Raw genomic sequence first — 23,334 nt, 5'->3', positions numbered from 1 at the left:
GCGGGCCCGGGCCGGGCAGAGCCGGGAGCTGCTGCGGGGCCGGGCCGGGCCGGGCCGGGCAGAGCCGGGAACTGCTGCGGGCCCGGGCCGGGCAGAGCCGGGAGCTGCTGCGGGCCCGGGCCGGGCCGGGCCGGGCAGAGCCGGGAACTGCTGCGGGCCCGGGCCGGGCAGAGCCGGGAGCTGCTGCGGGGCCGGGCCGGGCCGGGCCGGGCAGAGCCGGGAACTGCTGCGGGCCCGGGCCGGGCAGAGCCGGGAGCTGCTGCGGGGCCGGGCCGGGCGGGGCCGGGCCGGGCAGAGCCGGGCCGGGCCGGGCCCTCACTAACTGCGTTCTCTGGCCCCGCAGAGCCAGCGCGGGAGGCACGGCGCGCACTCCACCGAGAGCTCTCCCCTCGAGCGGCGCAGCCTCATGAGCTCCGACGAGAACTACCACAACGAGAGGGCTCGCAAGAGCAGGAACCGCCTGTCTTCCAGTTCCCAGCACAGCCGAGAGCACTATCCCCTGGTGGAAGAGGAGTTCCCCGACCCCTACCAGGACTCGTACAAACCCCACCGCAGCCGCGGCTCCCCCGGCGGCTACAGCCACGACTCACGGCACCGGCTCTGAGCGCTGGGACTGGGGCGGAGCGGCATCCCCCGCTGGTACCTCGCCATAAGTAGCTAGGAGTAACAATTACACCACGTTCATTTGGCAGGTGTGACCGTGACACCGCAGTCGCACCCTGCTGTCATTGATGTTTAATTAGGGGGCAGCAAAACCCAGCCCGGCCCTTCCGTTTCTGCCCGATCATAGAAGTTGTTTTTGGGATTATTTTTGGGTTTCATACAGCGTTCGCATTTATAGCCATATTTTTTTCTCGTCCTTAGGTATTAGACACATCCGTTTGTAATTTTGGGTACTTATCGAGGCACTTATAAAATAATTTCCTGTGCTGGAAATTCCAAATGACCAGTTCCAGTTGGAACCAATTTATAAACCAATTCCTGTTGGAATTTGGGTGAATTGACTGGAAAGTCGATGTGAGCATGTTGAGAAAAAAAAACCAAACACGAAGAAAAATCTGAAAATTACAAACCACTGCAAGTCAGAAAGTCAGCTCCAGTATTTCTTTTGCTGGGAGCTCAATTTCCATTTCAGGTTGGAGTAAAAGGATTTATTCTAACGATTTCTTTCCAGAATGGCTTTTTCGGACAAACCAAATGTAAACTCTCGAGAGTGCCAAATATCCCAAATTATTGCAGCAGTTACAAAACACTTTCCAGTTCCAAATTATTTTTAGACCTGGCATGAATGTTGCAGCCAAATGATTCTTGAGTTCAGCCAGTCCTGACAGCTTTGTTGGGACCAGCAGGGAGGAGCTGCGACAGGAGACAGGAAGTAGGGACAGGAAAAGGAACAAACTCCATCCTTTGTGTGCTTGGGGGTCGGGAACAGTCTTTATTTTTTCCCACTCTTTTACCTGAATACAGCTAGAAGTCCCATAATGGAACAGGAGTATAGAGACATCAGATTTTTCTCCCATTTTTATCCTGCTTTTTAAATGGAAAGCAATCCCCTCCTCTGACCCTGTGTTGAGGTCCCTACATCCCAGCACCCCCAGTAGCTGCCCACATGTTCCATCTTCCCGAGCCCACCTGGGGATGCCTGACCATGTCTGACCGTTCCAGCAGCGCACAAGAACCCTCCAGAAAATCCATTCCAGCCATGAAACCCAAGGGGAGGGAGTGGGCTTCACCGGCCATCACTGACAAACATTTCAAACAACATCTCGGTCAGAATTGCAATAAAAAGGGAACATCAGACAAAAATCTGCTCCCAGGGAAGTCGTGGAGCTGATTCCAAGCTTTGCATTCCAAGAGCTATGATAAATCCTTGGAGATACTGCTGCCTTACTTCCTACCAATCATTTCTGTCACCTGCTGAGTCCTGAGTTCCTTCCAAGAGATGAATTTCTGTGGTTGGACCTTGTGTTTTACATCATCTGTGAAGCCTTAGATCCCATGGGATTGAAAATTGAGCCCCATTGCCCATTTTGTACAACCACTGACATCTTCCAGCAGAGCCTCACGAAATTCCCACCGCACACATTCCCTGGAATTCACAGTTATGATGCTGAACGTGCATTCGTTTGTGCAGGTTCACGTCACAACTATGTTTTCCCCAAAATAAGGATCATTAACTTTTTTATTTGCTTGTTTTCCTCCCAAAGCCTGCTGAACCCAGGCTTTGAAAGCATGTAGCACTACAGGAATTTCTGGAATATTCTGGTTCATTCTACATCCTGGACCAGCTGGCAAAGACCACTGGTGTTTCCAGCATCCTGGAGTCAGATTATCCTCTTGAAGTTGCTGGGAAAAGCAATCCATGTCCTTTGTGGAGCACCCAAACCCAAACCATCCCCAGCAGCATTAAGAGGTGGCAGACACCTGATTAATTAATCATTTTAATGACCCCACTGCCCAACAGGCAGCTGCAGCACCACTGGGTGATCCCAATGGAGCAGTTACCAAGGGAAATGTGGAAATCTGTGCATCCACAGAGTTGTGGATGGATCTGCCAGACCTGATCCTGCCCATTCCCTCTGGCTGCAGCTCTGAGGCTGAGGGGACGTGGCAGGACCTGGCTGTGGCAGCTCCTGCAGGATTCTGTGCTGCAGCACAGGGCAGCATCCTCCAGCAGCTTCTCCAGCCCCTTTTGCATGTCCAGCACACAGAAAGGACAAAGGAGGCCTTGGCAGCCCCTTCTTCTCTGAGCTTTCCTTGTTTGTGCATTGAAGTCCTGGCTGCAGGGCAGCTGTAGAACCCTGGGCAGCAGCTGCTTCTCTTTATTCTGCACTAGATTAGGGATCAGCTCGTTAACTGCTTGAGGAGATTTGCATATTTGCAGTCAGATACTTCCTAGAGCCTTTTGGAGCCTTGTTTTCAGTCTTCCATGTCACCCCAGGCCAGGGAAGGATCCCCAGCCACCGCACTCGGCACAGTCCATCACCTGAACATCTCAAGTGCCAAAACTGCTTGGGTTTGACAAAAACAAACTTGTGAGGGAAGCCAGGGATGGCCTGAGCTCCTTCATGCCCTGGGGTTAAGCTGCCTTGGCTCCTGGCTGTCCTGAGTTTCTCCCAGAGCCCATTCCATTGTCACCAAAGGGGCCCTGCAGGTCTCCCTCCTCACCGCAGAATTCAGCTGCGGTGCTGAATTCTGTGAAGAGAGATACTCCTGAAGTACAGAAACAGCAGCCAGGCTGGCAGACTCTCCATTCATTGCAGATCCTGTGGGCAGGGTTTGTTTGAAGAGGGGATTTCTGTTCAGGACACAGTCAGGAGTGAAAGCTGTGCTGGGGATCAGGATTGGTGATTGCTGGTGGGATTCCAGCACTGCTCAGCAGCTCTCTTGTGGTTTAGCTGAAGTTGAGGAGTTCATGTGTTCCTGAGTGAAGCAATCCAGCCTCATTCTCCAGTCCTCACATCATTTCTTGTTGTTAAAATAGTACTGAAGACCAGAGCTCTGTTGGGAGCTCTGGCAGGGACAGAGGGTTTACAAATGTTTATAAAACAGGGAGTTTTTTTAAGTTGTGTTGTTATCTGAATTTCTCATTCACACACTTTGGGATTAACAAGGATTTAACCAATCAAGGTGATAACAACAATCTCTACAGAGAAAATTCAGCACATTCTTATGTTTGGGAATCAATTATTCTAATTGTTAACCTTCAAATACTTTCTCCCTGGAGTTGTATTTAACATGTACAGATTCTTTTCCTGATGCCAAACACTTCTCCCATGGGATGTGCAACTCACAACTGCTGATATTTGTAACTTCAGTTTGATGCCAAATCTTCTGAATTCAGTTTGATCTCAACACCACAGAATTCCCTGGAGCTTCCAGACTCTCCTGTCTTTACTGACCTGACCATTCTAAAACAATATTGTTATTCCTGTTGTTCACAGCACACTGAGTTGGGTAAGTCAGGGGTTCTGACACTCCTTTTTTCTTTAATAATCCATTAAATGTGTCCTCTGCTGTATTTTCTTTCACAGGTTCAGAACTTCTGAAACTTGCCCTTGATCCCACATTCCTGATTTTTTTTTTAAGGCAAAATAATTGGCGACTACACATGACAAAATCAGATGTATATTTTATAAAATGCCATTTATACAAACCTGGGTTTGCTCCTAAAAATGTGCATTTTAACATCAGGTTCTGTTACCCTTGTTGGTGCCAGTCCAGGTTTGGATCCATGGGATTCTGCTGCCATCATGTATTTTGTTGGAGTTGCCTCTTATTCCTTCAAATATTAGTCCTACAAAGGCTGCAGGATCCTGTAATGCAGCCAAGCTTAACTCTGGGGAAACGGAGTTTAAATGATCCTAAAAGAGAGTGTGGTGTCATTTTAAGAGGCATTTTAATAACCTTGGTGAGGATGTTACCAAGCCCAGTTTATTTTATATAGAAAAATAAAGGCTTATCTTTAAAAAACTCAGAAATTTTAATAAAGTTGTAAAATACATGTAAGGAGTTAACTCAGAGAAAGAGGTGAAAATGCTATTTAGGAGTGAAAGTTCAGATTTCTTTCAGTGTGTGTGGAATCCACTCAAGAAGTCAGGAGAAATATTGTGATTAGATCCATCAGAGAACTTGGGGAGGAGGTGGGATCATTTCAGATGCTACCCAGTGTCACTCCTTTACTCCTCTGGAAGGAGCAGCCTTGCCTTGGTCCCAGGAGCGTTTATGGACCTGCCTCAGGAATTGGGGAACCCAAATCCCTTGGCAGTGGCACCAACTCCTGTCTGGTCCCAGGGCAAGGTCTGCACCTCCTGATCCTCCCCTGCCTCACCAATATTGCCTGAAAATACTCAGTATTGAAAATATTGAAATATTGAGCTGTAATTAACTGGGACATGCCCGTGGTGGATCTGCTCTGCAGCAGGGAACCCACAGAGCTCAGAGTTCTCCTTCTGCCAGCGGTGTGAAAACAGCCAGGGAAAAGAAGCACATTTGTAATAGCACAAATTTACCATAATTCCACTCCTGCATCTGGCATCGTGGGTTTGGAACCAGGGGGGAGATTTCTGATCCAGCTTCAGTGGATTTATTGCATTTTTGATCTGTTTACTCGCTGCCTGATACTTCAGCAGTTGATTTTGGCATTTTGCACATGGGATTGATTTTTCAATAACTTGTATCCCTTCCATATGAATTAATTAATGACAACAAAAAGAACCTTTCCAAATCACAAAGCCCACTGCATTCATTTCTGCTGATTTCCTCCTGGAAGCTGAAATCACATGAGTAACTTTAATTTTGGCCAATGTGTAGATCTGGGATGGGACTGGTGAACCCAGCAGCAGCCCAAGGTCAGGAATGAAACGCTCCCAGGAAATGTTTGTGGGGATACAGAGCTTGGAGGGGGTGGGAAGAGTCACAGCACCCCAAATTCCAAGAATTCCCTGCGAAGGGAGGTGAGTTTGAGGAACTGTGTGTGGGCCCAGGCGTGTTTGGGTTGGGACACACCTGAGTGATTCCCTCCTGGGGCAGACAGGAGAGTCAGGCCAGCAGATGCAGACTGTGTGCAGGCAGAGCGGGGAGAACGCTGGGATCTGCCATTCCAGCTGCACACTCCAGACCTTGGGCTTCTCACATCCTGGCAGATCTCTGTTTCTCAGCCAAACTGGCTCCCAGGGAGAGCCTGGCAGCGCTGCCTCGCTGGGAGCCAGTTCAGAGCCACACTGGTGAAGACATTACTGCCTTTACTGGGACAGAGCCACCCCAAATTTGTGTTTTCTGCTGATTTTCCCTTTGTTTTGCCCTCTAGACCCCGTGTGTGTAGCACCTGACCAGGCATGTGGGTACCATATACTATGCAATGTGTACAGTGGTGCATGCTCTGCTCTCCCTCTGCTTTTAGTGGCTTTCAAAGAAAACTACAAAAATTGGAAAAAAAAAAAGAATTTAAAAAAAAGTGGTGTTATTTTTGTGACCAGGATCATGCAGACTGCATGCCCATAGTATCCTCATTTCTATGGATTCGTTTTCTGGAATTTAGATGTACAAAGATGAACTGCATTACAATAACTTTTCTACAATAAATGAAAAAAACTACCAAGCGTTTAAAAGTCTGTCCAGTGTCTTTGTGTCCTGCACTAAGATTGGGAGGATGCTCAGGAGGAACCCGGAGTCCTGTGGCATTTCTGCCGTTTGCCAATAGATTTTGGCAGCAGCCTCACGTGTTGCGTTTTTAGGAAAATTTAATGAGGTTCTGAAGAAGGAGATGCATCTGCTCTGCGAAATAAATGATGTTTATTTTTGTAACGAGCTTAAATAGCTGTGACCCAGAAGTACAGAAATCCAGATAATTCCTGCTGATCCAGCAGGGAACGAGGTACTGGCAGCCAACTGCTCCTTTGAAGGATTCTCAGGAACGTTCAGGGGTCTGGAGCTGGTCCTTGGTGGGATCTCCTGGTTCCTAGGCAGGAACAGGGGCAGAATGATGGGAGGGATTAAGGATTAGATAATTAAAGGTAATTAATAGTTTATCACAGGATGATGAAGGTTGGAAAAGACTCCAAGGCCATTGAGTCCAACTGTGACTGATCCCCACCTGAGTGCCACCTCCAGCCCCTTATGGTGTCTTGGAAAACTGAAAGCACTGGAAGATGCTGCCTCTGGAAGATTCCATTGGAATCTTGAAGAAGCATTGGAAGATTGCAGCCTCCGCTTCCCAAAAAGGAGAAACAGGAACCAGCAACCTCCGGAGATGCTGTGAGCAGCCACACCTTGCCTTGGAGGGACAGGAGCACGGTGGCCAGGTGAGCTGCGCCCTCAGGCAGATCTAAAGCTCTTAAAATTCTGTGTAATAGGACTTGCTTGGCTGTGGCTTCAAAATCAGATCTTAAGGCATGAGTTTTCATCTAAGCTGTTAATGAAAAGCAGGAGGGTCTTCAAATAAATGTAACTGAGCAAAAAATGCCTTTTGTGTGTTTTTGTATGATCCTAGGGGTTAAAATTTCTTAAGCTGCTTAAGTTGCCTGTGTCCTGGGGAAGGGGCTGGAGCCCCAGGAACAGCTCAGGGTGGATTTTGGGGAAATTCCATCAGGAAAAGGTGCTCAGGTGGAGTCCTTATCCCTGCAGGGATTTCAAAGTGGATGTGGCACTTGGGGACACGGGGCAGTGCTGGGAATGGCTGGACTCAAATATCTTAGAGGCCTTTTCCAGCCTCAGCCATCCCATATTCCCTCCGTTTGGTTTTTTTCCTGCACAGAAGCATTTCCATGATGAAATCCTTCTGCCGGCATTCCAAGCACTTCCCCAGCACAGACTCCCTGACCCTGTCTGTGCTACAGCTGGAACAAAACGTACACGACCCGAAAAATCCCTCCCAGACTTCCAGGAGGGAATTGCAGTACACGACCCGAAAAATCCCTCCCAGACTTCCAGAAGGGAATTGCAGTACACGACCCGAAAAATCTCTCCCAGACTTCCAGGAGGGAATTGCGAGGCTGTACCAGCCCTGCCCACTGGAATGCTTTCCTAGAAAGCTTCCAGCAGCACTGGGAAGCCATAAAAACCAGCAGTACGATCCAGGTTCAGCCAGGCTGCCCTAGGGAAAAACCCAAACAAATGGCACGGGGGGGAATCCTCTGAGTTTTTTATTTAAATAATCAGAATAAACGGTTTAATTGAACTTTGGTAGCTCTCCCACAGCTGTGCAGCCACCGAAGCCTGCGAGAGCTGAAAACAGAGAAGAACGCCGAGTGCTTCTGAAATTCCAAGCTGAGGACCGGCAGAAAGGGGCATAATTGCCAGCTAATGAATAATTAACGCCATTGCAGGCTGGATGCTGAACCTGTGGAATGTTTTACACCGGAGGAACTCACCCGTGGTGCGGGATGGACTGGCACAGTGGGCTACCACGATATTTCTCTTCTTAAACTATTCAGGGCCATGAATTCCCCTCCAGAGCAACAGGAAACACAAAATATCTGGACACAGAAGACTGGAGATTACTCTGGACTTGCTGCTTTGGTTCCGGACCAGCAGGGAAAATTAAACACAAGAAGCTGCTGTGGGAATAAAAACTGCTTGGAGGAAAGGTGGAAAACCTCTGGAATAAGAAAGGCGATTTCCTGTCCCATGCCAGGCTGGACACTGGGGCTTGCAGCAGCCTGGCACAGTGAAAGGTGTTCCTGCCATGGCAGGGAAAGGAGTCAGATGTTGGTTTTCTTAGTTTTTACGGAGATGCGGTAACTGAGAGGTTTTAAAAGATTTTATTCTATTATTAGTGAGACACAAGAGATGTAAAACTTATTCTATGCATTACCCACATCACAAATTATTATAGTCAGGGCCAGGACAAGTGAGAGGGCAAATACTCCATGTCTTGTCTAAGGCAGCAGCACAGCTGTGCACAACCTAATTATTATTGCCCGGGATTTTCAAATCCATGAGGGTTTAAACTCAGTGGAGGGTTTAGACAGAGAGAAATTTATCTCAGGGAAGAGAAGGCTCTTGGCAGATCTTGGAACCCACTCCAGTGCCAAAAGTACCCTTGTGCAAACTCACCCCCAGCTACTGGGGAGCAGCTTCACCCACTTTATTCCCGAGTTTTCCGCAGAGCACCAAGTTTTAGTGGGGCAAAGTGAATGTGGGGTCTTCATAAACTGCAGCCAGGCTGGGAGAGCTGGGAATGTTCCCCTGGAGAAGGGAAGGCTCCAGACAGAGCTCAGAGCCCCTGGCAGGGCCTGAAGGGGCTCCAGGAGAGCTGCAGAGGGACTGGGGACCAGGCACGGAGGGGGAGCACACACAGGAACGGCTTAAACCTGAAGGGACGGGGTGACTTCGATGCGGTACCGAAGAGAAATTCCTGGCTGTGAGGGCGGCGGGATCAGCTGTGAAGCGGGAGGTGCCCGTGGCAGGGCCGGGATGGGCTGCGGGTCCCGCAGAGGCACCGCGGGCAGTGGGTGAGCGGAGCCCAGCGCTGTGGCACCGAGGGCAGCGGGTCTGACGGAGCCCGGCGCTCTGGCACCGCGGGCAGTGGGTGTGCGGAGCCCGGCGCTCTTGCACCGAGGGCAGTGGGTGTGCGGAGCCCGGCGCTCTTGCACCGAGGGCAGTGGGTGTGCGGAGCCCGGCGCTCTGGCACCGCGGGCAGTGGGTGTGCGGAGCCCGGCGCTCTTGCACCGAGGGCAGTGGGTGTGCGGAGCCCGGCGCTCTTGCACCGAGGGCAGTGGGTGTGCGGAGCCCGGCGCTGTGGCACCGCGGGCAGTGGGTGAGCGGAGCCCGGCGCTGTGGCACCGCGGGCAGTGGGTGAGCGGAGCCCGGCGCTCTGGCCCCGCTCCGCCGGGCGCGCTGAGGCGGTGCCGTGTAATGGCGGCCGCGGTGCCGCCCCCGCGCGTCAGCGCAGCGCGCCCGGCCCGGCCCGGCCCGGCCCGTCCGTGAGGCGGCCGCGGGCGCTGCTCCGCTCCCGGTGCCGCCTCCGCCGCCGCTGCCGCCCCGCTGCCGCTGCCGAGCCCCGTCCCGAGCCCCGTCCCGACCCCGCGGCGATGTCCGAGCGGCAGCGGCCCCGGCGCGGCCCCAGACGGCACTCGGGGCGCTGCGCCGGGCCCTGAGCGCCCGCGGCCCCGCAGAGCCGCGGCCGGCGAGGCCCGGAGCGCCCGGCCGAGGATGGGGATCCTCTTCACCAGGATATGGAGGCTCTTCAACCACCAGGGTGAGGCCCGGGGGGATCCGGGAGGGACCCACAGCCGCTCCGGGGCGGCCGCACGGGCTCCTGGAAGTCGGGGGCTTTAACCTTTTTTTTTTCCACCTTCTTTCAATTACTGAAGTGCTCATTTCCTGACAGCCGCCTGTTCAATTATTAATGTGTGCTCCTCAGAGAAGCACAGCCGTGGCGCGGCGGGTGGGTTCGTCCTGCTGTCGGCAGAGTACGGGTTTAAGTGGCAGTGCTGGATAAGTGGTTCCTTCACGGAGTAAATGTTATTTATAGCTTCGGTTGTGGCTGCCCCTGGATCCCTGCCAGTGTCCCAGGCCAGGTTGGACAGGGCTTGGAGCAGCCTGGGACATGGAAGGTGTCCCTGCCCATGGCAGGGAGATGGCACTGGATAATCCTTGATTTCTCTTCCAACCCAAACCATGCTGGGGTTCTGGGATTTTTAACACCTGTCTCCTTACAGCAAGGTGTTCACGAGAGTTGTAACTTTAACTACAAAACACCTCCCGATGCTCTTTCCATGTTCCTGAAGTCCTTGGGATTTGATTTAGAGTGAAGCTCAGTACTCTCACACCTGCTGGTTGAATGTCCCAGTTATGTCCCCGTTACCGTGTAGTGCAAATACAGCAAAATATTTTTGTCTTGTAGCGTCCAGCCCCACCTCAGAGCTTCTGTTCCAACTGATTTTCTAACATCCACTATGCTGGCAGCATCCCACCTGAAACAAAAGTTCCTAGTTATGTGGGGTCAGGTAAGCAGACACTTTTACAATATTGTGCAGTTGTGCAAAGTTATTAAAGCTGGAATTTGTATTGGAGGGCATGAAAGACAACTCTGCAAAACCACACAATATTGGTAAAATCAAACCCCAGATGGCCCCACTTACCTGACCCCTGTCCCCTCCTTCTCCTGTGGGATAAATCAGTTTGCTGGCAGGGATTGATCTCGGTGTCTGAAGCTTGGGCATGTTCTTAATGCTTTTTGTTGCCCTTGAGGAACACGGGTAAGGAGGGGAGAAACCCCCTTCTCACCAAGCTTTTACTTGACTGCTCCTGCTTGGTTGTGCAAGTGAAAGTTGTGTAAGAGAGCTGTGAGCTGGCTGTGCTCTCCCAAACTGGGAATCATCCGCTTGGATGTGCTTGACACCACCGGTTGTAGAGTTCCGAGCCACTTCTGTGATGCACAGGAGAGCAGGTGCTGAAGGGAAGCAAGAATTGATGGGACATTGAGCTCCACAATGTCAGAGGTGGGGTGTGGAGCACCTGGTGACTTGTCCAAGGCCAGGCTGGGTGAATGTGTCCTGTGGAATGTTGGGGGCACAGGGATCACCCCAGCCTGGTTGGGTTTTACCTGTTCTTTGCAGAGGCATCAGGAGATTGCCTGGGTGAAGGGAAGGTGGAGTTGAGAGCTGAAAAGTTCGCAGTGGAGTTGAGAGCTGTTGTGGCTGGGGGGGTGCAGCGTGACACAGGCTGCACAAGCCTGCAGGAGCTTGGGAGATGATCCCAGCGTGACCCTGGCAGTCAGGGATGGAAAACATCCTTCTGAGATCTCTCAGGAACGGTTCTGTGCAGGGGGAGAGCTGCCAGTCCCTTCCCTGCCCACACAAACTTCCTGGGCTGGCCCACAAACACACCTGGCCACGGCACCTGGAGCTGGGCACTGTTGGCTCAGGAAACCAGAGGCAAACGTGGCACCGACTCTGATCCAGCCCCACAGCTGTGACTTACCAGTGCTGTTTTCATTGCAGAGCACAAGGTGATCATTGTGGGCCTGGACAATGCAGGGAAAACGACCATTCTGTACCAATTGTAAGTAGCACCTGCGGGGGCATTTCCAGGTGTGCTCCGTGGCTCTGGGCGCTTCACTCTGAGCTTTCCAGGTGCCACAGGGTGCCTGGAGTTGGGAAGGGCTCTGCTGGATGAATGAGGGTTTGTTCAGGGGGTTTGGATACATCACCTGCTGTTACCATGCCCTCCCAGCACCCTTGGTGTCACAGCCCTGGCTGGCTCTCTGCCAGCCCCATAAAATGTGATTGGAGTGAGTGCTGGCCGCGGGACACTGTTGCAAAACTGATCCACGGCCCGGACTTGAACAGCACACAGATCACTCTGTGAGTGGCAAAGCACCTCTGCCTGCCCTGACTTGTGTCCCCAGCGCTGAGATCAGTTTGTTTGTGGATGGCATGAAGGAGGAAGGCTGGACCAGCACAAGCCCAGGACAACACCCCCGCGCTGTCGTGCACCTTCTGCCTTCCACAGCAGCATTGATTTGTGTTTGCTCTGCATTAACCTTGCTCCTGGTTTACATGGAGCTCAAATGAGTTTCATATCTCAGTTCCCAGCTGCAGTTTGATAGAGGACACCAATCTGTCCACAGGCTCAGAAGCAGCTCAAGGTCTGTTTGTGCTGGGGACAGATTGGCCTTTCCCACATGCAGTGTGTGGCACAGGGGAGTGTTCCTGAGTCAGAAATAATTCCTGATAAATGATGTGGCCGTGCTGCTCCAAGCCCACATGTAAAATTGGCTTTGTGGAATGGTTGGGGTTTGTCACATCCCAACCTGCTCTGCTTTTCCCCAGACATTTCTGGCTGCTGGTGGTGCCCTGCCACGCTGCAGGGAGAGTGCAAGGTGAAGGTGATGGTGATTTATAGAGGGAGTGAGAGATGTTCAAAAGCACAAACAGAGTGAAGGGTATTTCTTAAGTCTGGAAAGTGCTGCAGCTGAGGGCCATCCTTGGTGGTTTTTAATCCACTTCCTCCACAAATGTCTCGCTGTTCTTCCCTTTATTTCTGCAGTTTCAGTGCTTTCTTTTCCCTCTCATACAGATCTCTGTCTGTCTCCTTTTTCTTTGTACCCACTCTGACTCCACAGGACTTTCCCAGCTTCCTTATTCTCCTGCCTTACTCCTCCTTAACCCTGCCCCATCTTTGCAGATCCCATTTTTCCTCTTGCAGACACTTCCTTGTCTCCCATTCTCACACTCAGCTCTCCTTGCACTGGCCCAGGGTAGCTGGGATTGTTTTTCAGAGCACTGCACCATCCCTTTATCTCCTTGGCTCTCTGTATCCTCTTCAGGAAATATCCCAGCACCATTACAAGTCTCAAATTGCTGTCACTGTAACTAAAAGCTCTGCTGGAACTTCAAAAAGGTTCATACAAAACGAAAAGCTATATCAAGATGATCAGAAGAAAAAATAATTAAGTTCTTTTGAACACATGGTTTGCCTTGGAGCTACTGTTAATTTTTTTGCCTGTTACAGTAGAGTTTAAATAGTCTGAACTTTTGGAGAATCCAGAGCACACATTTGGTGTTTGATGTGAAACTGGTGTTCTTAGTGACAAAGTCACACTCAGTATCACTAAACAGTACATTTGAAATGTTTGATGGCTGCATTTGTCTCCAGAAAGTTGTGTATGGGCTGTGCTGAGGGGAGAAGAGGAGGAAGTAAGGACAGAAGCATTGTGAAGAGAGTCTGGTTTTAGTGGCCTGCCCTGGAAGGAGAGAGGGATGGAGTGGGTGAAGTGCTTCTGGTGGAGCTGGAGGATGAGCTGTTGTTTTTCTGAAACCTTGGAAATCTTGTGGCTTAACCACATTCTTGAAGCAAAACAACTGCTCTGTCCCATGTCAGCCAAAATGGGCCTGGAGAAAGAAGAGCTGAGTGCTCCCAAAAGCTTCTGAAGCAAAAATGCTCTCAGCTCCATGGTTTAATTAATTATAACACATTTTGTTCACAAGTGCTCTCTCAGCTCTATAATTTGATTATTCCGTAGTTCACCGAGTCCTTTTCATTGCTGTTTTTATTTACATTTCTGCCCCTTCCACCACCACCCCTTGCCTTGGCCGCCCAGGGAGTGTTGCTGAGGTTCTGTCCCTGGGCTGCAGCTCCAGGGGTGCCTCTGGGTGACTGTCCTGTCCCTGTCCCTGTCCCTGTTCCCTGTGCAGCTCCATGAACGAGGTGGTTCACACCTCTCCCACCATCGGCAGCAACGTGGAGGAGATCGTGGTGAACAACACGCGCTTCCTGATGTGGGACATCGGGGGGCAGGAGTCCCTGCGCTCCTCCTGGAACACCTACTACACCAACACCGAGGTGACAGCCCTGCCACTGCCACTTTCCTGCCCTGTGGGGCTGGCCTTGTGCTCTCACTTCTCTGGGAATGGCACGTGCTGTGTCTGGGAATGGCACAATCCCCTTGTGCACGCTCACTCTCCCTGCAGTGGGTGCTCCAAAACCTGCCTGGCAGCCCCAAAGTTCCCTCCAAACCCTTGGCAGCTCTGCCTCACAAGCTCCTGTCATCACCAGCTTCAATGAGTTCTCAGAACTCTTAAGAGGTGCGGTTGCAGTACACACACATGTGTGTGTATATTAAAAAAAAAAAAAAAAAAAAACAGTATATAAATTTTATCAACCACACAACTTCATAAAAATAATGCTTTAAGTCAAGCTTTCCTATATGTTATCAAACAACATATTTCTTATATTCATAAATAATATAAATATAAATATAAATATAAATAATACAAATATTTAAGTATTTGATTTATATTTAAATATTTATATTATACAAATGACATTTTGTACGGTTAAATACAATTATCACAATGATTACCTTTGTTCTCCAGTTCGTCCCCATGAGGTGCTGGGATTCCTTAAAGTTCTTTTCCAGCCTAAATGAAGCTGGGAGGGTGTTCTTGGAGTTTGGAGCTTCGGGACTTTTTAAGTCCCATACAGATATCTGTTTGCATGTTAGTTCTTGACCTAGACAAAGAAAAATTATTAATTTTGTTTTAAAAAACTGCAACAAATGATTTGAGGGATCTCTGTGATGCCTCAGCTACACCAAGCAGAGAACAAAACCAGATCTGGGATTACAGAGAATTTTCTTGCTTTCAATATGAATTTTTCACTGAAAAATGGAGAACAGAAAGTGAAAAGTTGTGTCAGAGCTGCCTTGTCCCCAAAGCACAGCACAAGAGTGAATAACTGTGGGATTACTGGGGCTGGAGGGAGGTTTGGGAACAGGGATGGGGTCTGATAATCCAGCTGGATAATGGGCTGGGAGTGGGAACAGCAGGAGTTTCTCTGCCTAATAATCTCCCTTTTTGCAGTTTGTGATAGTTGTGGTGGACAGCACAGACAGAGAGAGAATTTCTGTGACTAAAGAAGAGCTGTATAAAATGTTAGCACACGAGGTGAGTGCACCGCGTCTTTCATATTTGTTTTAATATTTATTTTAATGATCTGGCTGATACACACCAAGGGAAGCAGATTTACACCCTGAACTGCCTTGTCCCTGCTGCACTGTGTTCTGTGACACTCCCAGCAAAGCTGTTAATTAATACTGAATTACAGGAGTAGCCTGTCACATTGCTCCAGTGAAACAGCAGCTGGGACCTGTCAGGGACATCTGTGGGTTTTGTACTTCAATCCATGCTAATATCTGAATTAGAGACTTTAAATAATAAAAAAAATTCCTGCTATAAGTTAATAATTATTTTGATATCTTCATGGTTGCCTGAGGTTTTAGAGCCTTTACAGTGTGTGTTAGAGCACCCAGCTCTGAAACCGAAGGAACTCCAGCCCGTGGCTGCAGCAGCCACTGCTCTGGGGGTATCTGGAATTCCAGAGTGGGAATTCCTAAATTGTACAGACCCTCCTTAAATCTGAGCCCTGGGTCAGCTCTAAACCTGAGCTGGGCTGATGTACAAGCCAGGCAGCATCTGTGGCATGACCTGAATGCAAACTGGATCAGGGTGTGTGAGCTGACACCGAGCTTCCAAATTTAAGTGTCAGGATAAAAAAATATGCATAAAAATGATGGAATTATAGCCTAAAATATTCAATCTATATTTAACCTATAGCCACGGTTTGGGAGCATGCAGGAAGGGCACAGCCTCCTATGGATTTCCTTTGAGGAAAAACAAGGGCTTTGCTGAGGATCTTTCGAGTTTTAATTTTTTTGTGGGTTTTGTTTTATTTTGGTTTTGTTTGGGTTCTTTGTTGGTTTTGGTGGTTTGTTTTTTTTTGTTTTTTTTTTTTTTTTAATTTTGGATGTTTCATTTAAGTTGTTTTTAATAAAGTAAATTCTAATAGAGCAGGTCAGGCTGTGGGATGTTAAATGTGGCACGGGGGGTTTGGTGCTGCTGCCCAGGATTGGGATTTCAGAGCTGGGCTCCTCAGGCTGTTGCAAAAACCTGCATCTTCTGTTTGCTGCTCTCTCAAGGAAGATGAAGTTGCTAACGAGCTGATTTTGCCGCAGGGAAGGTCTGGAATTCGGGCAGAGTGGAGCCGATTTGGGAGCAGTGAATGTGCCCTTTGTGTCCTGCAGGATGTTCCCAGGCTCCCTCTCCAGACGTGCCTGTGACGTTGGGGGAGAGAGCAATGAAAGTCAAATATTGATTTTAAATCGCTTTTCTTTGCTCCTTGAAAACCTTTTTTTTTCTCCTAGCCGGTTCCATGGACTTGCTGTTAAGGCAGAATTAGTTGTCCAGCTCAGTTCCATCTATTTTCTGGAGCAGTTGATTATTAGGGAATTAATTTGGCTGCTTGCAAACAGGAGTGTGCCTGATAGGCAGCTCAGTGCTTGAGCTGGCCTGGCTTCTGGGAACACCTTTTTGCTTTCCAAAGGAAAGATTTTCAATAATATTCCCAAGCCTTCGTGTAATCCCAGGCAATTTGAGGTGAAATAAGCTCATCCCTGGAGTCACTGTGCCAGATTGTCAGTGCTGCTCAGATGTGGTGCAGGGGTCCCAGGATGAGGGAAGAGATAAGGCTTTGACTCCATGTTTTAGAAGGCTGATTTATTGTTTTATGATATATATTACATTAAAACTATACTAAAAGAATAGAGGAAAGGATTTCATCAGCAGGCTGGCTAAGAATAGAATAGGAAGGAATGATAACAAAGGTTTGTGGCTCGGCTCTCTGTCCGAGCCAGCTGACTGTGATTGGCCATTAATTAGAAACAACCACACGAGCCCAATCCCAGATGCACCTGTTGCATTCCACAGCAGCAGATAACCACTGCTTGCATTTTGTTCCTGAGGCCTCCCAGCTTCTTGGGAGGAACAATCCTAAGGAAAGGATTTTCCATAAAACATGTCTGTGACACTCAGGTACAGGGTGCACAGGGCTCTGACCTCATGGAGCACAGCACAACGTTGTGCTGAGATTTTACCCCTCATCCATGGCAAGAATTGGCTGTTTGCTGAGCTGGATCAGGGGATTTCCTGCAGCTCCTGCCAGCCTGCAGCACTTTGCTCTGGAGCACTGTTGGCTGGGGCTCTGTGTCCCCTCCTCTGCCTCCTGGGGCTGCTCTGCTCTCTCATGGCCCCCTCTCCTTTCTCCCCAGGACTTGAAGAAAGCAGGGCTGCTGATCTTTGCTAACAAGCAGGATGTGAAGGAGTGCATGACAGTAGCTGAGATCTCCCAGTTCCTGAAGCTGACTTCAATTAAGGATCACCAGTGGCACATTCAGGCCTGCTGTGCTCTCACTGGAGAGGGGTAAGAGGGATTTGTGTCCTCAGGAGGGGAAGCTGGAATTATTCTGGGGGTTGTATCGTGGTGTTTGGGTTTAACACACATTCCTGCCCTGTCCATAATCCCAGAATCCCAGAATGGTTTGGGTTGGAAAGGACCTTAAAATCATCCCAGCCCTGGCATGGCAGGGACACCTCCCACTGTCCCAGCTTGCTCCAAGCCCTGTCCAGCCTGGCCTGGGACATTCCAGGGATCCAGGGGCAGCCACAGCTGCTCTGGGCACCTGTGCCAGGGCATCATGGCTTCATAATCTTGATACTTAGAAGATTTTTAGGCTCAGAACACCAAATCTACATCAAATCCACAGTGGCACCTCACAGCAATAAGACTTGATATGATTTCGGTTTAATGAGGGTGGGATGAGGTGGGGGCAAACTGAAATGTGGTTTATTAAGAATAATCCTAATTAGGGAGAACTTAATGTCTTGAAGATCTGGGATCTGAATTCTCTGGCCATGGATGATGTAATAAGATTGAGCAAGTGCCATGCAGAGAGTGAGGAGTTTCCAGAAATGATTGAGAGTTCTTGGGAAGAGTTTAAATTGTTGGTGTGCAGTTACCTTTGGAGTTATGCTGAGAAGTGCCAGCATCCCCTAACTGTTGTCTCCTGTGTCCCCAGGCTGTGCCAAGGACTGGAGTGGATGATGTCCCGCCTGAAGATCAGATGATTTTTAATGACCTCTTTGCACAGACATTGCTGCAGCAGAGCTGTTCCAGTGGCAGATTGGTGGGGTGGATGTATTTATACTGAACTGATGGCAACTGTATTTTCTGCATAGCTGCACACACACACACACACACACACACACACACAGACAGACACACACAGACAGACACACAGACAGACACACGGACACACGGACAGGAGCTGGGAGCAGGCACAGAGCACAGGAGCTCTCGGGGCTCCAGGTTGGGTCGGGCTCCTCGAGGACACGCTCAGAGCTGTGACCAACCTTCTTTCCAAGCTGCCCCTCGGAACAGCCCGGCCTCGGGCCTGGGGAGGATGGAGAGAGGGGAAGGAGCTTTTAATGCAGAGTTTTCTGGTCCCATTGTGGCCCTCTCCAGTGGGAGGTGCTGGTTCATTGTCCCAGGAAATCAGCGAGCGAATCACTGGCGCAGGGATCGACTCTCCAGCGTTTCTGAGGTGGCCAACGTTACAAAGGCAGAACTCTTTTCCTGTATGTGTACTGTACATATTTGTGTATATTTATACCTCAATCCTAGGTTAATTGCAATCTGCTCAGCCCAGTGTAAATCAGTATGTTGGCAGTAGTGCTAATCTGTGGCACGGCCACATCCCCGTGTCGCCCGTCCCCGCGTGTCCGTACGGCTGTAACGTCAATCACACCTGATCGACAAACTCTCTCTTAGCCCATTGCTTGTTTTTCCACATGATTCTTGGATTAGGGAGGAGGCTGGAATGGATTGAGGCACACAGTTTGAGCTTCATATTCCAGGGTTGGCAAACAGAACAAATTTGCCAAAGAGTTGCAGATGAAATGGGTTTTCCTTTTTCATTGTGGTCATCACTGGATTGGGTGATGCTGCAGGTCCTGTCCACTGCTTTCCTTCTCTGCTGTGCTGGTTGATTCAGGTCTGGCAGAAATACCTTTGGCTGTCAAAAAGGGAAAAGTATCTTTTCTTTTTCTTAACCAAAGAAGAGGCACAAAAGTATGTTTGAAAGTGTCACTGGAATCGTACAAGTCAGACTCTAATGAAGTGTTTTTCAGAGGAAAAACTCTTTTTGCTACATAAAATGTGCAGATACTAAAATGTGCAGATGTATCAATATGCAGTGGAGGGGACTGGATAGGGACAAAGCAGATGACACTACTTGAAAAGCTCCAGGTGACCCACACGAGTTCCAGGGCAGAACTCTTGAGAGCAGAGCCCCCTTGCATGGTGCCCAGGCAGTGTGAGACCACTGGGATCACCTCTCCCTGCTGCAGCTCCTGCTGGGACGGCTGTCCCAGGCAGAAGGGGGTCACAGTTCCCACTTTAGAGGACCCAGGCAGTTGGGGAGGCAATGGGATGGCTGGAAATGTCAGGCTCTTCTGTGGGAGATGCATTGGGAGTTCAGCAAAATGAAACAAAACTATGTTTAAAGTGTTCTTCCCTTTCTCAGCCCTGTGCCTGGTAAGGATGGAAAAGGTGTTTTAAAGACATTTTAAAGCTTAGTTTGAACTTTTTAAGGTGCTTCTCTTTGGTTCTGGGATAATCTGGTCAGCTCCTGCCTTGCTGCCCACCTGCCTCCCTGGGAGCATGGGAATCCTGGGGAAAGGAGGGGAGGCAATCTCTAAGTCTGTATTTAACAAAGGCAGGTAAAGAATTTAACTTTTTAATCTATTTTTGGTATCTCCAACGCTCCCTGGCTGGGGGATCTGCTGTCTTTGTTAAACATTAAGGTGTACATGCATATATCTCTAGTGCATGCACATAGATCTTGGTATTTAACTGGTGTATTGCAAAATGTATCAATGTTTGAAGAATTAACAATTTAATGCAAAGACTCTCTCAGTTTCTCTGACAGTATCTACAAGCAACGAGCTCTGTGCACACTTGCATATGAAACGGAATTGTACATTTTCTAGTCTAAAAAAAGAAAAAGCAGACTTGCTTCTAAACCCAAGTGTTTGGTTTTTGAGTCTTATGTCTTCCCTGGGCTGAATCCACGCAGGGTGGGTGAGCTGGGGGCTGGCTGGTGAGAGAAGGAGCTGCTGCTGTTGGTGGAGCAGTGCTGGGTTTCTGCTGCTTGCCTGTGCATTTGCAGGAGCTCTGTCAGATGCTGCAGGTGTGGGTTGTGTTACAAGCAGATACTCTGTGTTTACACAGCCCTTAGGTTGGTTTTCCTCTGTCCCTCCCCGTGCCGCTTCCCTTGCTGTGGCCTCTGAGGTTCACCTTGTCTTGGTTTCCCCAGTGGCCACAGCAGGGCCTGGGAGTGCCTGCACACCTCAGGGCTGGCTGTCACACAGGGTTTTCTGTGCCCTCAGGGGTTTAGCATGCCAACATTCAATTGTTCTGGGTGTTGGTCAGTGAACAACCCAGTGTTAGCCTGACTGCAGACATCTCCTGGGTCACTGGGAGCTCTCTGTGTATTCTGTGTTCTTCAGGGCAAATGTAGCCAGAATTCAGTGGTGGCTGATGTTTCCTGACACAGAGTAGTGTTGTCCAGGGCTTTTGGGGTGTAAATGCTGATGTTCAGTCTGTGGGGATGGTCAGCAGAGGTGACAATTCCAGATTTACCTGGAGTGGTGTCTGTGATCAATCCCAGCCTGTGTGATCATTTCCAGACTCTCACCTGGAATATTTGCTGTGATCAGTTCCAGACTCACCTGGAGTGGTGTCTGTGATCAATTCCAGCCTGTGTGATCATTTCCAGACTCTCACCTGGAATATTTGCTGTGATGGTGCTTTGAAGTGCACGTGTGTGAACTCAGAAATGTTCTAAATTTACTCACTGAGAGGAGCAGCCAAACTTCTGATCTCTCAAGCCCTTTGTGTTGTGTGTAAGTGCTCCTTGTTGACAGCTTTTTTCTTTTCCCTGCAGGGGAATTCCCGTTTTTCTCCCAGCCCAGTGCAGGGAGCTTGGCCTCAGTGCTGCTCCCGCTGGGGATTGCTGGGCAGGGCTCCTCACCCTGGCTGGGACCTGGTGTGTGATGCTGCTGTTCCACCCTCGGGGTTCTGCTGCCTTGGCTTCCAGCTGCAGCTCGAGCTTTGCCTTTGTTCTCCATGAAATTCATTCTTAGCAAAAGGGAGGGGCCTTAAAAATGGTTATTGAAGTAATGCTGCAAAATGGCATTTTAGTAGCAAAAAAAAGAAAAAGGTCGTATTTCAATAATCTGATATTTCTTTTGGTTCAGAAGATCATCAATTTGGTAAATCATCTCTGGATATGCTGCTTCTGGCATCTGGGAATTATACAGGTCTTTAATTGTGAGGAGAGGTAGAAAATAAACTTGAGGAATGTGAACAGCTTCATTTTTTAATATCTCTTCTTTTTGGGAGGCTGAGCAGCTGCTGTGCTGAGCACTGTGTAGGTGTGGGATGGTAAATGCACCTGACCAGCACCTTCCACATCTCTGCAGCTCAGGTGCCTAAATCTAATTCCATAATCAGCTTTATTTCCCATTCCCTTAGAACAGAGATACAGATCTATGAAAGCCTCCCAGTGTGTGGAAGTGAGTGGGTTTTTCCCATTTTTCCCTCCCCACACCCAAGTTTTAACAGGATTTGTGATAAATTTGTTCCAGTTCTCCTATCCCTGCCATTCCAAGCACTTTTCCATTTATCAGGCATCACTGAGTTGGGGACAGGAAATACTGAATTTGTCCTTGTGTCAGGGTGGTTGACTGGCATTCCTGTTGAGGGACTGTTTAAATAACTCAATCCAGGAATCCTTGGCCTTGGGAAGCTCCTGGTGGCCGTGCTTCCTTCCGTGCTGCCTGGTGGAACACTGAAGTTTGTCACTGTCAGATTAATTAGGTCTGAAAAGGAATTTTCAGCTAATTGAGATGAATGTGCTGGGCAGGGCAGGGCTGATCCCGTGGCACCAGGAGTGGCACTGAGGGAGGAAAATGTGATAATCCAGATGTGGATAATGCAGATGTGGCCTGGTTATAAATCCAGATTGACTTGAATATATTGTAGTGGTGAATACATTCAATGGCCAAAAATAATGAATTATAAGGGATTGCCTCTGTAGCTTTTTATTTCATGTGTGAGAATCACTCCTTGCCTTACCAGTGAAATTTTTCTATTGTAGCTTTATCCACAGTGGAGTCACTTTACCACCCTGAGCCTTTTAAGCCAGACTTTGGGTGAGGACAGAGCTGGGCGGGGTTTTTAAGCTTCTCCTATTTGTAAATGTACAAAACTCAGACCGGATGAAGCAGAAAATGCTGCTCTGCCTGGGAGGCTGGGAATCCTTCCTTGGACATCTTCAGCTCCGTGCTCTCCTTGTCTGACTGGGGAGGGGGCCAAGAAAAGCTGGATGCTGTGGAGAGGGTAAAAAATAAAGCAGCTCAGGCTGTGGGACGGGGGTGTGTGACCAGGAATGGGGACAGCCCCGGTGTCACCGTGTCCCTGCCGTGTCCCTGCCTGTTTCAGCACCCTCGGCTCTCTGCCCCAGCCCTCGGGGCTGCCTCAGGGTGCAGGGCTGGGCTCGGGGCAGGTTTATGGCCAGAGGTGCTCCAGGCAGGTGCTGCTGTGTCCTGGCCGTGCTTGCAGAGGGCAGGAACAGCCCCGTGTGCCCACAGCAGGGTCGGCTTTCCTCGCATCTCCTTCGTGCCTCTCTCCCTCCAGACTGTGCCATCTTCCCCAGGAAACGCAGCCAGGCCCTGGCCAACGCTGAGGCTGCAGGGAAAGCCAGTTCAGAACACATAAAATGATGAGTTCAGAACGTATAAATGACGAGTTCAGAACGTATAAAATGATGAGTTCAGAACGTATAAAATGATGAGTTCAGAACGTATAAAATGATGAGTTCAGAATGTATAAAGTGATGAGTTCAGAACGTATAAATGACGAGTTCAGAACGTACAAAATGATGAGTTCAGAATGTACAAAATGATGAGTTCAGAATGTATAAAGTGATGAGTTCAGAATGTACAAAATGATGAGTTCAGAATGTTTAAAGTGATGGCTTCACATCAATCCCGAGCCTCGGGAGGGCTGGCAGCTCCCAGCTGGAGCACCCCTGGGGCTGCACTCACGCATGGGTATTAAAGTCATTTAGCCCAAACATTTCATAGAGCTGTTTATTATAGTAAAGGAAACCCAGGATTCTATTAAGCAACTTTTTTTTCCCCCCCTGAAATTTGATCAGAGCATTCCTTGAATTTTTTCCCCTTTGCCACTTTCAGACTCTGTTTTTCATGCAGCTGAAGGGAACTCATTCCATTCTCTTAATTCTTGTTGAAGTGGAGCAAATACAGATTTGGGCTGGGGAGCTCTGTACCATCATATTTATGCATTTATAGATTATGTCAATTGCTAATTCTTTAAAACCTACCAGTATTTATGATTTTAAGTTGAAAACACTTGTAAAAATGTGCCTGTTTGCATTAAACTTTGTGTGTGGGAGTTGCAGTGAAA

General features: G+C 49.1%; 2 protein-coding genes across 3 annotated transcripts in view; both read left to right on the top strand.

The window, feature by feature from the left end:
• CACNB4 (calcium voltage-gated channel auxiliary subunit beta 4) overlaps window positions 1-3,137 on the top strand; it is a 48,391-nt gene extending 45,254 nt beyond the window's left edge. For both annotated transcript variants that reach the window (XM_058809105.1, XM_058809103.1), the window contains one exon: window positions 344-3,137. In XM_058809105.1, the coding sequence (XP_058665088.1) occupies window positions 344-604 (261 nt within the window). In that variant the 3' untranslated portion in view covers window positions 605-3,137. The remainder of the gene's footprint in view (window positions 1-343) is intronic.
• Window positions 3,138-9,470: 6,333 nt separating this feature from the next.
• ARL5A (ADP ribosylation factor like GTPase 5A) lies at window positions 9,471-23,334 on the top strand. The gene is made up of 6 exons (XM_058809985.1): window positions 9,471-9,700; window positions 11,448-11,508; window positions 13,644-13,791; window positions 14,811-14,894; window positions 17,054-17,205; window positions 17,861-23,334. Exons 1-6 carry the CDS (start codon window positions 9,655-9,657, stop codon window positions 17,907-17,909), a joined length of 540 nt encoding a protein of 179 aa, XP_058665968.1. The 5' UTR covers window positions 9,471-9,654; the 3' UTR covers window positions 17,910-23,334.

Source organism: Ammospiza caudacuta, chromosome 8 (genome assembly GCF_027887145.1).
Source record: "Ammospiza caudacuta isolate bAmmCau1 chromosome 8, bAmmCau1.pri, whole genome shotgun sequence".
NCBI lineage: Eukaryota > Metazoa > Chordata > Aves > Passeriformes > Passerellidae > Ammospiza > Ammospiza caudacuta.
This window is presented reverse-complemented; position numbering and strand designations above follow the sequence as displayed.

Excerpts from the sequence above, each read along its gene's own strand:
- ARL5A (XM_058809985.1), top strand. The coding sequence starts at position 9,655 with ATGGGGATCCTCTTCACCAGGATATGGAGGCTCTTCAACCACCAGG. Across the intron at positions 11,509-13,643 it reads ACGACCATTCTGTACCAATT|CTCCATGAACGAGGTGGTTC; the intron begins GTAAGTAGCACC and ends TTCCCTGTGCAG. Across the intron at positions 14,895-17,053 it reads ATAAAATGTTAGCACACGAG|GACTTGAAGAAAGCAGGGCT; the intron begins GTGAGTGCACCG and ends CTTTCTCCCCAG.